The sequence below is a fragment of the Pavona decussata genome, unplaced genomic scaffold (assembly GCF_977016875.1).
Source record: "Pavona decussata unplaced genomic scaffold, jaPavDecu1.1 SCAFFOLD_113, whole genome shotgun sequence".
NCBI classification, from domain to species: domain Eukaryota; kingdom Metazoa; phylum Cnidaria; class Anthozoa; order Scleractinia; family Agariciidae; genus Pavona; species Pavona decussata.
Genome location: NW_028145527.1, coordinates 952551 through 967847, shown reverse-complemented (window position 1 = coordinate 967847; position 15297 = coordinate 952551). Strand labels below are relative to the sequence as shown.

The following is a 15297-nucleotide window of genomic DNA, read 5'->3' as shown; positions in this document are numbered from 1 at the left end:
CCGTTTACAACGTCTTTCATGGTTGGTCGAGAGGACAATAGAACGAACAACAGAACAATGCTCCCAACCCTAAAAAAACAATGCAGCTGCAGGTTATCAGGGTCCAGTGAAAATAGAGCTTTTGAAAGGTCAGGCCGGCAGGTCCACTGAACAAGAGAAATTAAGATAATTTGTAAGAGGGTTAGTTTCTAAAGAAACTGCGGTGCTGCGTCATATGTTTGGTTTATCAACAAAGTTGATAGCTAAAGGTAAATTGGCCACCGTAAAGAGATTCCAGTGCTAACGCTCGACGGAAACGTCAGCTCTCGAATAGTTATCAACTCTGTTGATAAACGAAACATTCAATTTGTAGGACAGTTCGTTTTTGTGTACATGAAGACAGTTAGCGTCCTGGGCTGAGTTGTTCGAAGCATGGTTAGCGCTAACCATTGGTTAAGAGGTATTAAGACCTATAGGTTGTCATGGTATTTAACCCGGGTTAGCGCTAACCATGCTTCGAGCAACTGGGCCCTGGCGAGTTCATCGCCTAATTAGCTCTTTCCTTACCCGACAGGACAGTGATGTCTTGAATAAATTGCTGGGCCATGTTTTCTTCGCTTGGTGGATGTGGAAGACCGGTGAATACAACAACTATAACGAAACATAAAAGTAACCATCACCTTAAGAGCTTTGCAGTCCTTACAGCAAAACTGGCAAGAAATTATAGCTTGAAGGAGTTACTGTGAACCTCATTGTGAAAGCGAGGCTAAGTGCAAAGCTTTTCATATGAAAATTAGTTTTGCTTGCATATGAATGAAAACTAATTTTCATATAAAAACTTTGCACTTATCGTTGTTTTCATAATGAAGTTCAAAGTAACTCGGAAATGGCGTATTAGATCACGCTTTCTTGTGCACATTGAGTATTAACTGTGTACCACAGCCCTATCATCTATTTTCTCCTGCAAAACCCGTGAAAACGTGTGTCCCAAGATCTGGACTTGAAGGGCACTCAAGATAACGTTCAAGTGTTGTCCCTTACATGCAATGAGTTTTCATATTGACTGTCAAGAATTCAGGGAAAACAGAAAAAGAGGGCCATATAATATAGTCTTAAGGCTGGGCCAAACGCTATACTTCATATGAGCCGATCCTAATTGCAGTTTCAATGGACCCAACTTAAAGTTCTGCTGTTGAGTCAAACGTCAGCCAAACTCAAGTGGAAAACGAAAACAGGTCCGAATATATTAACATGGAAACTTGATTTTTGAATCTGGTTCTGCTCACGCGAAGATGGGTGTTTGACACAGGGTCCACGGGTTACAACAGCAGTCACAACTCTGCCAATCGCAATACAAAACGCTGAGCTTTGTTTGGCTTATGTAAAGTACACGGCCTTCGACTCGAGGCTACTAAGGGCTGATTATTCGTCAGAAGAACAGCGTACATGAGCCGCCAGAGAATTAAAAGATTTTAAACTTACAAGCATCTGCAGAGTGCAGTTTAATCAGTTGATTCACTGTTCGATACCAGTTGGTAGCCGGCTGTTGACGAAAACAAGAGTCGGTAATGACTAATCTAAAGTGCCATACAATTCTTACAGTCCTTCAAAATAATTATTTCGAAAGTGACCATTAAAAGGAGCTCGTATCTACTTAAACTAGTAATAATTAGGGAGTGCGTTCGACGATCTTGATCCCAGGCTCTCTCTTTTGCCAAGTTGGTGATGATGTCATCCGCCCCTGCAAAATCTGCGGGGGATTCCAGATACGCGTCCCAAGATCCATTCATTCACGGCAATAAACGTTGTCCCATAACAAACTCGACTCCAATCTGTATTAGGAATGCGTTCTTTCTACGTCAAACGCAAAAAGTTAATGTTCATTATGAAGAGAACTATCCAGTGTACACCTGGTAGGGAATGATTTTGCGGTAACCGTCCAAATCCCCACATAGTTCTTACGGATATGTAGCATGTGATCGTTGTTAGTTAACAAGGGTGCACGGATGTGAGTGCCACTTACCGCAAGCCCATCCGCGTTTCGAGTCTGAAATACAGCTTCATCTGTCGTATGAATCAACTAAAACACAATGAAGAGAAGGAAAGCAAGACAAAAGGACACCTGTTGATTAATAGGTCTTATTTTATAAAATGAATCAGACTACGTTTTCATTGGCATTTTAAATTTTATCTTACGTTTCACTGGCATCGTAAATTTTATCTTTAGCAAATTTTTTTTATATATCAATTAGTTAGTGTTGATAGTATTGTAATTTAGTGTCCCCTATTAGTAGGCCTTACATGGCCATCATCATCATCATCATCATCATCATCATCATCATCATCATCATCATCATCATCATCATCATCATCATCATCATCATCTTCATCATCATCATCATCATCATCATCAAGCAAAGGATGCTCTTAGTTTGCCAGGTCACTACACACACAACTGTACAATGGGCTGTTGTGTTCACAACTAATCCCACTACTACACTTAAGGCAGATTCTTACCCTGACTTCAGCTGGAATCCGCAGTTCTGAGAGAAGGCGAGCGAGAGTGGTTTGTTGCATCTGGTGATAATTATCGTCACCTAAGAAAAAAAAAAAACATGATAAAATAGAATAACTTGTTTGACTTTCTGAGTAAAAGTGGGTTAGGTTGTTGTTAGCCTCTTTGTTGAATGTTAACATACGTTACAACTAAACTCGCCTCATTATGGTTTACTCTTGCAATTTGCTGTCGTTATTCAGGGGGCATAGGTTGCAATTGATGACTAAACCGAATGGAATCTTACCGGTAGCGTAAGTCGGAAATTCACCTAGTTTCTGCTGGATGAAGTAACTACGAGTACTGTTAACCCTCCCCCCCTGGTCGTTTCTCTGGATGTGATCTTTGTCCTCTGCCCCCCTCCCCTTCCCGGGGGGCAACCTATTAAGTTGATTCTTGTATAGGACTAAGGTAAGAAAATACAGAGACCATCATAGCTTTGAACCAGCCTCGCCCCAGGGCCATCTCCGATTTCAAGATGTCGCGAAGGCCCTGGGGACGAAGTTGGCCACGAACCACGGTGATCGAAATCCAGACGTGCTCACCACTACACTACTGTGACTCAGCACAAATGTATTTTGTTTCTTCAGGGATAACACACAATCCAGGTGACTTTCATACCGTCTGTCTCCACGATCTGCATGACTCGCAGCTTGGTCCTTGATTTCCAGAAAGGAACCATGTGAAGAATACAACTCAGCTGGAGAATGAGCAGGAACGTAAAGTCATACGGACCTAGAACCAAACCTGATAAACAAGAACGAAACGGGTTTTTAGAACAAGTTATGCTCGCAGACGGCATATAAGCTTATGTCATTAAATTCATGTTAAAAATTAAGATATTTAGGGAATTTTACCAGTCGTTATTTAGAACATGTTATGATAATTTCCGGAAACATATTTAGACCATTTTTGAGATATTTGTATCTTTATGCCATGCAAAGTAACTTTTCGTGTCCAGGCTGTACTGTCGAAATTGCATCATGAGGACAACTTGGCGGACCAATTTGTAGACTTTAGAGGGTCGTGTTTACGAAAGGAGTCTGAGATATTTGAAATTCTCAACATAGCTTGATGTTGTTCCGGTAGTAGATTTAATCTGAAGTGGAACTACTTCAGGTTTGCAGTATAACAACTGCGAAGCGCATGACAAATGATCATCTTTGACGAAGATATTGAAATGCTAAATATTAGGCACCCTTGGAAAAATTTTGTCCGCTAGTTTTGCCAGACTAGTTAAAATTGTCATATTTTCATATTGTAAATAACGGGAATCTCGTCGTGCCAGGCTTTAGATCAAAAGTTACGTACGAAGTCTGACTCTTTACTTGAAATTCACCTATCATTGCACTCGACGTTCAAAGTCAAATCTTGTTTAGCTAGCGATTCTCTCGACTACGTTTTAATTGCCAAGTCAAAGTAGGCACTTACCTTCCCTAGCCAAAGCTGTAGCATTCATGGGCCATACATCTAAAAACAGAAACACAGAAGACAATTGCAACAAACAAAAAGAGAATAAGGCTTTTTCCAATAGCTGCTATTTTTTTAAAACCAAAGTGGTTATAGCACGAAATATCTGATTAGTACTTAAAAAATATCAACTACCCAAACAAAATTGCTCAGACATGTAAAGCCACAAAAGGGTTGATAAGAAACACGTTAACTGAAGATTGGAAATTCTTTACCGATATATCCTTCCTTGCCAAGTGTGTTCTTGTCCAGTTGTGCAAAGCTACAAAATGAAATATGCTTCTTGAGTTTTCAAACATCAGTGTCACTAAAAGAAGTTGACTCAATGAAGCGAAAAATGAGCAAACCAAGTTCTATAGCAGTTATAAAAAGCTTGTAGAACGTCCAGATCTACTGGAAATAACATACACCGCTTGGATAATACAGTGGTTGGAAAATTGTAAATTAAGAAATTCAAGACAAAGGAAACTTACTTTCTGGCTATACAGACATTCTTTCCCATTAACACGGCATCCTTCAAATACAAAAAGACATAAAGACAAAGAAGAAATAATAATAATAATAAAAAAAAAAAAACCCGATTTACTCACAACCATCAAAGTATCTACCCCCAACAAAACATCCAACGCCTTTGCAATTCCTATCATTTCTATGAACTAAATGGAATTTTGCTTTGCACGGAGTATCTCCTAACAGAAAACTTGTAATGCCCTTTTGAACACCAAGTCCAGAGGCAACGTGCCTGCGATGTCACACGCAAGCGTCATTTGGATTTGTTTTCAATGTAAAAGCCTTCTTAAGCCCTGGTCAAACGGCGCATGTTGATATGAGTTGATGACAGTCAAAACTACCATCCACTATTATCAATTATCATTCACGTGGTCACACGGGAAAACTGTCATGAAGTATTTGGACACGCTCAAAGTGAATGATAGTTGACGGTAGTCGATGATAGTGCTGTGCATGATAGTTAGTGGTCAAACGAGTGAGCGAGTTTAAACTATTATCATGTATCATCAACTATCATGCGCCGTTTGACCAGGGCTTTAGTCTCACGTTAAATAAGGAATATGATTTTGAACTTGGACATTTAGGTCTATTAGGTAGGCCGTCTTCTATTCCATCGACCGGGTTCTTGGGATGGAATCGAAGATGGCAGACCAGCCAAATTATAAAAGTCACCAATCAAAGCGGTGAAGAAAGTTGGATTTTGGATTTTGCGCTTCGAGCAAGAAACCTTACCTTGATAATTCCTACGTAATCTTTCAATGTTAATGTCTGCTGCCCAGGCTTTTGTGAAAAAAATTAAAAGATAAAATACATCAAATTAGAATAAAAGGCATATCAAAGCTCTGCCGTGTTATCTCTTCCGCTATTACGGATTCTCGCTAACTCGCGGTCCCCAGGGTGTCCGCAATAAAGGGAGTTGACTGTAGCGGGAATTTATTTCAGTCAAACTTTTGTAATTTATTTTTGCCGGGGATTTAGCTGCTGTCCGTATTATCGGGGTGTCCGTAATAGCGAGGTGTCCGCAAGGCAAGAGTTGACTGTAACTTCTCAAACTCATTAATAATTCATCAAACCAAAACAAAGCAAATCATTACCGTGAAGGAGGTTTAGAAATGTGATCTTAATTATCATAAAATTTTGTGAACTTTTGCTTCGAATTTCTCCAAGAATTGTCAATAGTTTGAGAAGCTATATCAAACACTCGAAAGAGTGTTTCTTCCTATTTCCAAACACCTCGAAGTTGGTCAAAAAAACTCGGCCGTGCCTCGTTTTTCCAACCTACTTGTCGGTGTTTGGAAATCGGAGGAAACACTCTTCCTCGTGTTTTATCTATTACTTGAAAAGGAGACTGCAAAAATGACTTTCGTAACTTACACGGGTTCGCAGAGGTAGAAGCTGCAACTGTATACTGCGGTACATTTCATCTGTGATGAAAACAAAAAAGAAAGTTGAAAATACGACTATAACAACCCTTTGCTGTTTAAAACAGCAGTGGAAAATAGCTATAGCGATGGAACAGTTAAAAAACAAGTACAAAAGCAAGAAAGAAATAACAAGTTTAGTTGGTAATCAATTTACCTTTCCTGTTCCCTCTCATCCAAGGAAATCTGTGCTTCTTGAATATTCCACGAGAAAAATTATCTATAGGCAGCTCATGATCATAGAAACCTGTGGGCACAGAAAGACAATCAACGAAGAAGAGAAACTATAAATGAAGTATTACTTTATCGCATAGAAGCACCAACAAAGAGCTTATACTGGAATGGCCACACTTTGAGCATTTACTCAGACACAGACTTCTTACGGTATAGACAATAGGCCATTTCCGAGTTGCTTTGAACCTCATTATGAAAGCGAGGTTTCGTCCAAAGTTTTTATTATCAAAATGAGTTTTCATTCTTTTGCAAACAAAACTAATTTTCACATGAAAGGCTTTGCACTTAGCCTCGCTTTCGTAATGAGGTTCAAAAGCAACTCGGACATGGCCTATTGCAAATCCATGAAAGTATTGTTTAACAGCTTGCCAAGTCACACTTTAAGAATCCATTTGAATTATCAAACGATAGACCCATGCCACGTTCAGTAACTCAAGGTTACACGTCCAGAAAACGTTCTTTGAAAACGAGTTTGTGTTCTTCGGACCCCTGTAAGCTCTGAAGTACACTGACTTTTCCATGGGATACTATCGTTCCTTGCATATCTTTAGATCTAGCCATTCCATTCCTCCAAAAGTGTTTGGATATAAATGCCATGTATGAATGTAAGGTGATGAATTGAGAGTTCGTTACCTAGAACAAGAGTGTTTGGCTTCATTCCACCAAGACCAGAGGCCTAAAAGGCAAAGGCAGAAGCACATATGAAATGCCTTATTGGCCATTTCCGATTTGCTTTGAATCTCATTATGAAAGCGAGGCTTCGTGTATAGTTTGTGTCATGACAATTAGTTTCATTCATATGAAAACAAAACTCATTCCAATACGAAAAGCTTTGCACTTAGCCTCTTTTTTATAATGAGGTTTTATTTAACGATGGAGTCAATTAAAACAGAAGTTCGCAACATAATTAGTTCGTTGCCAGACAATGGTTAAAACAAGTAAAGAGCAGTAGCGATGTTAGCGGAACATAAACAATTCGATGATGAGAGAAAACGGCTGACCTGATTTTTTCAGTGACATTATGTATTAAACATGTGTCATGGCTCCAAATCGAAAGAAAAAGAAAAATGGCGCTTTTACATTCAAGCTGAATTTTTTTGCGCATTCCAAAACACAACGCAATTTGTTTAGTGAACCAGGCAACCTCTCAATTTACCTTATTATTGTTGATTTCCAGCAATAAAGTTCCTTTGGTTTTCCAAAACGGGGATAAAAAAGTCCAAGTAGATTAATCGTGTCTTTAAATTTTGACAAAAAATGAACAAAACCAAGATCTAAAGTGACAGTTATATTTCGGTATAAACTATACCATCATCAGACTAAAAATGCATACAAAATTAGGGGCTTAAATAGTTACACAAGGTATACTCAAGAGCACAGGCAGAGTTCCCTGCTGGATTTTAATCCTTTGTTAAGTGAACTCTGCCTGTTCTCTTGAGCCGAGTGGTTTTAGACCCGATAAGACACGTGCTGCGAGTTTTTTGAACGGCTTCAAAAACAATCGACAACAAAAGCGTTCAGAGTTCATAACAATCATACTTTTGTAAACGTTGGAAATTAGCATGCGAGAAAAAAACACCACATACTAATGAGGAGTGTTTTATCAGCTGATAAAACACCGCATACTAATAAGGAGGAGGTTTATCGATATAAAGTCACTGCACGTGATGTATTATCGACCATTTGATAGGTCAATGGGCTTATGAATTATTCATAAGTTTTACAGGAAAAAAAATTCAATTACCATGAGTAGGTTCTGTGCACCAGCTCGTATAGTTTGCGTCACAGTGAGTTCCACAAAAGCTTTTATCCCTGTGCAGTCGACAAAATTCAACCAGGTTGTAAGGTCGCGTTTTTGTTTGGTCATTGACTGTGAAAAGCAAAGTAAATACATGAATAAACAAATAGATAAATAAATAAATAAATAAAAAATAAATAAACAAATAAATAAATAAATAAATAAATACCGTTAATAAATAACTAAACAAACATCTTGTTTCTTACTTTTTATGACCATATTTTCAATATGGAATAAAAATAAAATGCTTACTTGTGTATTAAATTCGCCTTCTTGAACATGTCCAAGAATGTAAAGACCACCCTAGCGGAAAAAATGGAAGAGAGGAAGCAACTAACTATGCACACAATTTTTTTAAAGGAGTTGGTTAAGAACAGTACCGTTGTGCATATCATTCTATTAGCAAAGTTTTGCGGTGAAATGCATTGTATTATTTCAACTCATTGCATTAGACTGTATTTAAAATAATAATGACAATAATAATAATAATAATAATAATAATAATAATAATAATAATAATAATAATAATAATAATAAGCATTAGGTAAGGAAAGAAATTTCCAGCCTTGCGCGTTTAAAATACAGTGGAACCCCGATTTTACAATCGTCGATCTAACGATATTCCCGATTTAACAATCAACATTCTGTCCCGGCAAAAGTTATTTATAAATCGGGAGTTCGTTTACAACGATATCCCGATTTAAAGATCGGATTTTGCTGTCCCCTTACCATATCGTAAAATCCAGGTTCCACTGTAAGTAAAAACCATATCCTTACCTTCTTGATGTCATTAACAAAGTCAATTAAAGGGTAGCTCGACCGAGGGTTTGACACAAGCAGCAACACCTAGCAAAAGGCAGCAAACGGTAACTGCATTTTACTAAAATACTGACAAATTTTGAAGGAGAAGTTTGCCAATTATTCTCTGGTATCCAACTAGTAACTGAACTTTTGTTATGAGCTAAAACTATCTCCTATAGAATGCACAAGAGAATTGCTTCAGAACAAAGAAATAACGGCTCCACATGACTGAACTTGTTTCATTGGGCATGAACAATCACAGACCTGGGTCATCATGAAAGCAAAGAAGTCAAAGTAGTCAAATGCTGACATTTTGCGCTGAATGTATTGCTCTTTAGCTAGGCTTGAAATGTCAAGTGATGTCTTGAGCAGACTTATTATTATAAAAATTAAACAACAATAACATCGCAACACTTTGATGCTTAATTCTGGGATCTTTTGAAATTAACTAGGGGGAGCAGAGTTGGGACAGTGGCGGTCTCCCACCAACTGATTCTGGGCTTGAATACCAGGAATCGTTCCACTTAAGTTATTTTGTAAGGATATTTTCTATTGTTTAAATACCTGAGGCCTCCAAAACTTAACATGGTCCTTCCTCAAGTCTAATCGAAGAAGGTACTTCCTGACCTACAGAAAGAAAGAAGAAAAGCGAGCGAGACATTGAAATGTCTGGCGGTGAAATAAATCTTGTACCAAGGCAAGGGTTGAACAGTGGTGTACGAAATACGCCAACAACTATTATGGCACAAAGAAAGGAAATAAATTAAGAACTCTTCCTGTACCACTACAATAATTATGATTTTACAGACGACGTCACAACACTCGAAAACGTTCAACATACAAACAAACAAACAAACAGACAAATTAGCACATAAAGCAGGTAGGGCTCATAAACTACTTGAAACTACCTTGGTTCATCAATAGAGTTGATAACATAACTAAAGGAAAATTTGCGACTGAAAAGAGATTCGAGTGTTGACATTTTGAGCGTTAGCCCTATTCGCTGACGAAGGGCTAACGCTCGAAACGTCAGTACTCAAATCTCTTTACGGTGGCCAAATTACCTTTAGTTATCAACTCTGTTGATAAACCAAACACTCGTTTCCACTCCCTACCAACGCAGCGCCGCAGTTTCTTTAGAAACTAACCCCCTTAAGTACTTGAAACAATCCCGTTTGCGCATGTGTTCAGCATTGTGGCAGTTTTGTATTCTCTATAGGTGGATTGCATTGCCGACATGTTGGTGGTAAAAACAAAAGAAAATTTGCTCACATAGTTTGCATAAAAATGGAAGTTAACTCCCAGAGGAGAAAAGTCTTATTGTTCCATACCACCAACATGGCCGCCATGACGTCACATGCAATTAACCTTTTATTGTCGCTGTTTCCTCGCGCCTGTTACGCTTTACGCTATACTAGGTTTACTGACCTGATGGTAAATCAAGGCTTGTGAAACATCTCCCCATGGGGTGGGGGGTGTGCGAAGAGATATCACCACAAACAGAATCACCATCACAGCTAAAGTACATTGAAAACAACGAAGCAACAGTGTTGTGATTCATGCAGAAAACATTCGTAGCAATATAGTGTAAAATCCATGGGCACAAGCTAACGGGAGCTGAAATGTTGCGATTAGGAACAAAAAGGATCTACAGGTAATCAAATGGCAACAACGAAACATCTGACATGTCAGCATTGACACAACGCTGGATTTGTTCATCAAAGCCAATAATTTATTTAACCCTTTTACCTTTAGTGACCATCTAACACGTCTGTAGATAGAATGTTACACTGGCCGTTCAGATACACGGTCTTGGGCAGCATTCCTTGATGGGTTGTTTTACAGTAGGTTTTGACAAAAAAATTGTGAACTTGACCGCGCTAAGGACGTCTAAAATGGAACAGACTAGCATTCATTCTTGAGCAAATCAGTTTTTTTTTGTTCGTTGTATAGTCTAACGATGCAGCAGTAAAAAGGAATTGCATCTCTTTTGAGGAACCGTGGCGGACCACCTGAAGACACTATAAAGGATGGTGGTCACCTTCGTGTGGTTTTTACTCACAATAAATTTTAGATGCTCTCTGACTGAGAAATCACTTTTACAGTCGATCCACGTCACGCGTGACCATTATTTCCGAGAATGAAATGAACATTTCAATTTCTCTTTGTAATGTCCGGCATTTGAATGGATTGTTAAACATTTCTCTGGAAATCTTTCCGAAAAAGACGCATTAACGGGAAAAAAGATTCAAAATACTCAAGGGAGACAATTGTTATTCTTGAAATACTTAATGCTGTAATGTAAAGAAAAATTCATAGCTTTATGCCGTCAATAAACTAGGGAAATTTCTATGGGAACTCTGAAATCTCGTTGGCGATGTTTGAAACTAACATGTAAATTTCAAAACTCCGTTGAAATTTTAATTTACCGGTCACGCGTGACGTGGATTGACTGTAAATGGCATGCTGGTGGTTGCGTAAGGGAGATGGATGCCTACGAGAATGTCTGCTCAAAGAAATTAAGCAGTAGGAATAGTTTGTAGTAACTTACCCACTGCTAGAGCAGCGTACTTGTAGTTGATAAGTAACATGATTAGAAAACATAACACAGTGCCAAGGAGAGCTGCGATGAAATGGGAACAAAAAAATGAAAACACATTTAAATCTTGCATTTTAAACAAGAAAGTTTCAGTATAAAAGGGACCTAGCCACCAATTATGCACGCGTAGTACATTTGTATCATTTTGGACTTTTATAATTCATTGTTACACTTTTTCACTCCATCATAACCGTTGAACAGCTCAGTAAGCTCTTAGGTCGAAACCTCTTTCAGCGATTTTACAAAACGTTTGCTTTTAGCGTTTTTAAAGGGGAAGTATCACGGGGATTTTGACCTTTTGTTGTGAAAATGGTGCAATAACACCTTCACTTAGTTACAAAATAATTCTATAACATCAAGAAAAAGAAATCAACTGAATTCCTGAAGGAACAACTCATGACCTGCTCCAGCGCATTTTGGGAACGGAAAGGCGAGAACTTGAAAACAGTAAGCCTAATTTTTTTCAAGTTGCAGTCCATTTTAACCCAGCCATCTGTGGCCAGAGACACTCATCGGTTGTCTCAGTACACTGGGGTGATATTTTACAGCAAATTTGAGCAATACTTTTAGATTTTTGAAGTTTTTGATACAACACCAAATTCCCGAGATACGTCCCCTTTAAGCCAGTGTCAAACTTTGTTCATCATGCCTCTTTTCAAAGACTACTTTTGAATTGTTAACTTTCAGATTTGTATTGTCGTGCTTTTACGTGAGTTTCACGTATCTTTATTACGTATTCATTAAATGGAGCCTATAGCGTTACTAATGACTACCTTTAACTATACTCATTACCAAATAGGCGTTGAATCAAAAAGATAAGATCCCAGTTTCAGTGGGACGTCTACTTTTAGGTAATTTAATGAGATTCGTTGCCACTTTCAATTAATACGTTACAAGATACGTTAAACTGCAACAAGGAGAAGGCATTTCCACGAAACTAAAAAAATATGAGAACATATTTGCATACTGGACGTTACTGACGTTAGGAAATATAGGTGGTACTTCACCTACGATTTTGTTATTTTAAACAATACTAGGAAAATATTGTTCAGATGGTCAACCAAGTACTTTAGCTTACTACCATATTTTTGTGAATATATAAAATGCATTGAATCTGTTGTAGTCTGTACACAACCATTTTCAAATATAACTTTAACCACTGTAGTTTTTAATCGTTCCACCCATAATGCCCTGATGTTGATATCACTAATAAACAAAACATTTTCTTTGCTACGGTTTTCATGATGAAACAAAAATGTGTACATGCTGTCAAATACTAAGAACACTGACCTGTCTGCCATGAGAAATACCGAAATGTTGGCCTGAAGAAGACAAAAATACACATGATGAGTGGGAAGACAGTGCGTTTTCAACGGTGCTTTTCAGTCAATCTACATCACACTTACAGCTGGCTGGGATTTTCATTTCTTAAAAGTCTTGCTTGCTGGCAGTGAACTGAGCGGGTAGTTTTCCCAGGAACATTAAATAGTAACCAAGATTGAGGTAGGGACACTCGGCTAGTGCTTTGTGCAAGATACGATTAATTTTCTCTAAAAGGGTCGTTGGGTACTTCTGATTATGTTGTTTAGATACAAGAGATATTGAGAAATTACACGGCTTATTATCACAAAGGTGATCATACAATAATAAACATGTGTACATTTTAACAATATCACGAAAATTAAACAAACCTAGATAAATATAATACGGAGTAATATAAACTCGTAAAGGACCATCATTCATTACCCTAACTGCTTTATTTTGTAGTCGTATAAGCTGCGATAATGGATTATCGTAATTATTCCCCCCGTTGTAATAGACAACCATAAATTAGATATGTGTAGACAAATGAGATATAATTAATATAACGCTTTACCTTGGTAACATATACAACACTCCAATAATAATACTGTTAATAATAATACTCACAGGCGAATGCATCATTATAATACAAATTCTAACTGAAGCGTAAGTATTCATCATATTGTACTGTTAGCAGTTATCTGATATATCAATGAAATTCAAAAGTCCTTTGGACACTTCTTGTGAGACCCACATCTAGTACATTTAGAATGTCCTATGTTATTCGCCTGCAGGAAATTTCTTTGCCCTTACTATTAATTATCATTTCTATTGTTTCTTTTATGTAAACATTGTAGTTTGATTTTATGCACTCCTTAATTTTCTTGTCTTTTGTCTTGTGCTACTTAGTTAGTCCCACGTTATAAGCCAGTTAGCTGCACGTGGCAGTGACCAACTCGAAAGCCTAAGCTCCTTTGGTCACTGCGCACATTTTACCTCTGATGATTTATGTAATTTAATGTTGTCTTTATGTTACTTTTGTGATGTATCGTCATTTCCTTTTGTAGTAATCTATTGAAATAGTGCATAAATAAAAATCTGTAGATTACCTGAAATTTGGAGCTGATGCAACATGAAGTGCACAACAGGCCATGTTGGTGACGCCATAAGAAAGAAGGAAGAACATACTGACCAGCAAAGCAACGTCATTCAGTTTTCCAATTAAGAGAACAATCTGCGTTTGGAAAATGCAAAACGTTAAATATTTTATAACCCAAAATAATAAAACATTGGCAATACCGAAAGAGCGAAGAAAAGAGACCCCAGAGCTAAATTACACAGCAATATTTTTAATCCAAAAATCAACAAGAAAGCAATAAAGGTTTTATAAGCGGCCTTATAAGCGGCCATTTATTCCCGTTGTACTTCGAAACCTGGAGGTCGGGGTAGTTGACCATCACGACGACGAAGAAGAAGAAGAAGAAGAAGAAGAAGAAGAAGAAGAAGAAGAAGAAGAAGAAGAAGAAGAAGAAGAAGAAGAAGAAGAAGAAGAAGAAGAAGAAGAAGAAGAAGAAGAAGAAGAAGAAGAAGAAGAAGAAGAAGAAGAAGAAGAAGAAGAAGAAGAAGAAGAAGAAGAAGAAGAAGAAGAAGAAGAAGAAGAAGAAGAAGAAGGAGAAGAAGAAGAAGAAGGAGGAGGAGGAGGAGGAGGAGGAGGAGGAGGAGGAGGAGGGGGAGGAGGAGGAGGAGGAGGAGGAGAAGAAGAAGAAGAAGAAGAAGAAGAAGAAGAAGAAGAAGAAGAAGAAGAAGAAGAAGAAGAAGAAGAAGAAGAAGAAGAAGAAGAAGAAGAAGAAGAAGAAGAAGAAGAAGAAGAAGACATTTCTAGAGGCGGCGATCACGCTACTGCGTGACGGCTGCTTAATGACTATAGATCAATACTAACGCAACTGAGACAACACTTTACTAGGCGTAAATTGATGCCCTACACACAAATATATAGATTACTGGTGCAATGACAACAAACCTGCACGAAGAACCACGAAATCAGAACAGCTCTTAAAGGTTCTCCATTCCGTTGCCTGACTTTACCAAATGGACGTAATACTACACCTTTGGGAAATAACGAAAGCGGCATAACAAACAATAGATTTATTGGAATGATCTATGATTTCACCGATTTAAATACTGTTTTTTGGCCGTTCAAAGTGACACTGCCCCTTTAACTCACGATTTCATGACCATTACTAGACGTTAATTACACAACTGCCTGCATAAATCAATTACTTGCTTAAAAAATGATGCAAATAGCTGAGTATTAATGATAAGAAAAAAAATACACACGAGGCAACTTCTCTGGTATTAAGAACATCTATTATACAAGTCATCATAGTCACACAAATAAAACAAAAATCTTGAGACCTACTAATTAAGTACTAGGTAAAATATGAGCGGGAGATCTGTATGGGCGTTTACAATGGCGAGCCATTGTAAAGTCCATACAGAACGGACGCGAATATTTTATCGTACTTGTGAAATAAAAACAATAAATTGAATGCATTGTGTTTTGTCTTTTAATTAGTAGAGATCTGTATCAAAAGTTAATGATAACTAATTAGCTGAGCAGGAGTTTGTA

The 15297-nt window shown here is 37.8% G+C and overlaps 1 protein-coding gene across 2 annotated transcripts in view; it reads right to left on the bottom strand.

The window, feature by feature from the left end:
- LOC146470618 (solute carrier family 12 member 9-like) overlaps positions 1-15297 on the bottom strand; it is a 33443-nt gene that overhangs the window by 904 nt on the left and 17242 nt on the right. Inside the window, exons 15-35 of one of the 2 annotated variants that reach the window (XM_085121808.1) lie at positions 14689-14774; positions 13778-13902; positions 12657-12688; positions 11319-11390; positions 10196-10284; positions 9332-9394; positions 8744-8812; positions 8219-8269; positions 7913-8038; positions 6802-6844; positions 6092-6181; positions 5888-5937; positions 5246-5293; positions 4477-4517; positions 4219-4265; positions 3965-4003; positions 3155-3280; positions 2497-2576; positions 2003-2059; positions 1462-1522; positions 547-630 (exon numbers count right to left, since the gene is read on the bottom strand). In XM_085121808.1, the coding sequence (XP_084977934.1) occupies positions 547-630; positions 1462-1522; positions 2003-2059; positions 2497-2576; positions 3155-3280; positions 3965-4003; positions 4219-4265; positions 4477-4517; positions 5246-5293; positions 5888-5937; positions 6092-6181; positions 6802-6844; positions 7913-8038; positions 8219-8269; positions 8744-8812; positions 9332-9394; positions 10196-10284; positions 11319-11390; positions 12657-12688; positions 13778-13902; positions 14689-14774 (1479 nt within the window). Of the gene's footprint in view, positions 1-546; positions 631-1461; positions 1523-2002; positions 2060-2212; positions 2264-2430; positions 2577-3154; positions 3281-3964; positions 4004-4218; positions 4266-4476; positions 4518-5245; positions 5294-5887; positions 5938-6091; positions 6182-6801; positions 6845-7912; positions 8039-8218; positions 8270-8743; positions 8813-9331; positions 9395-10195; positions 10285-11318; positions 11391-12656; positions 12689-13777; positions 13903-14688; positions 14775-15297 lie in introns of those variants that run through there. The other variant, XM_085121809.1, reaches the window with a different exon arrangement.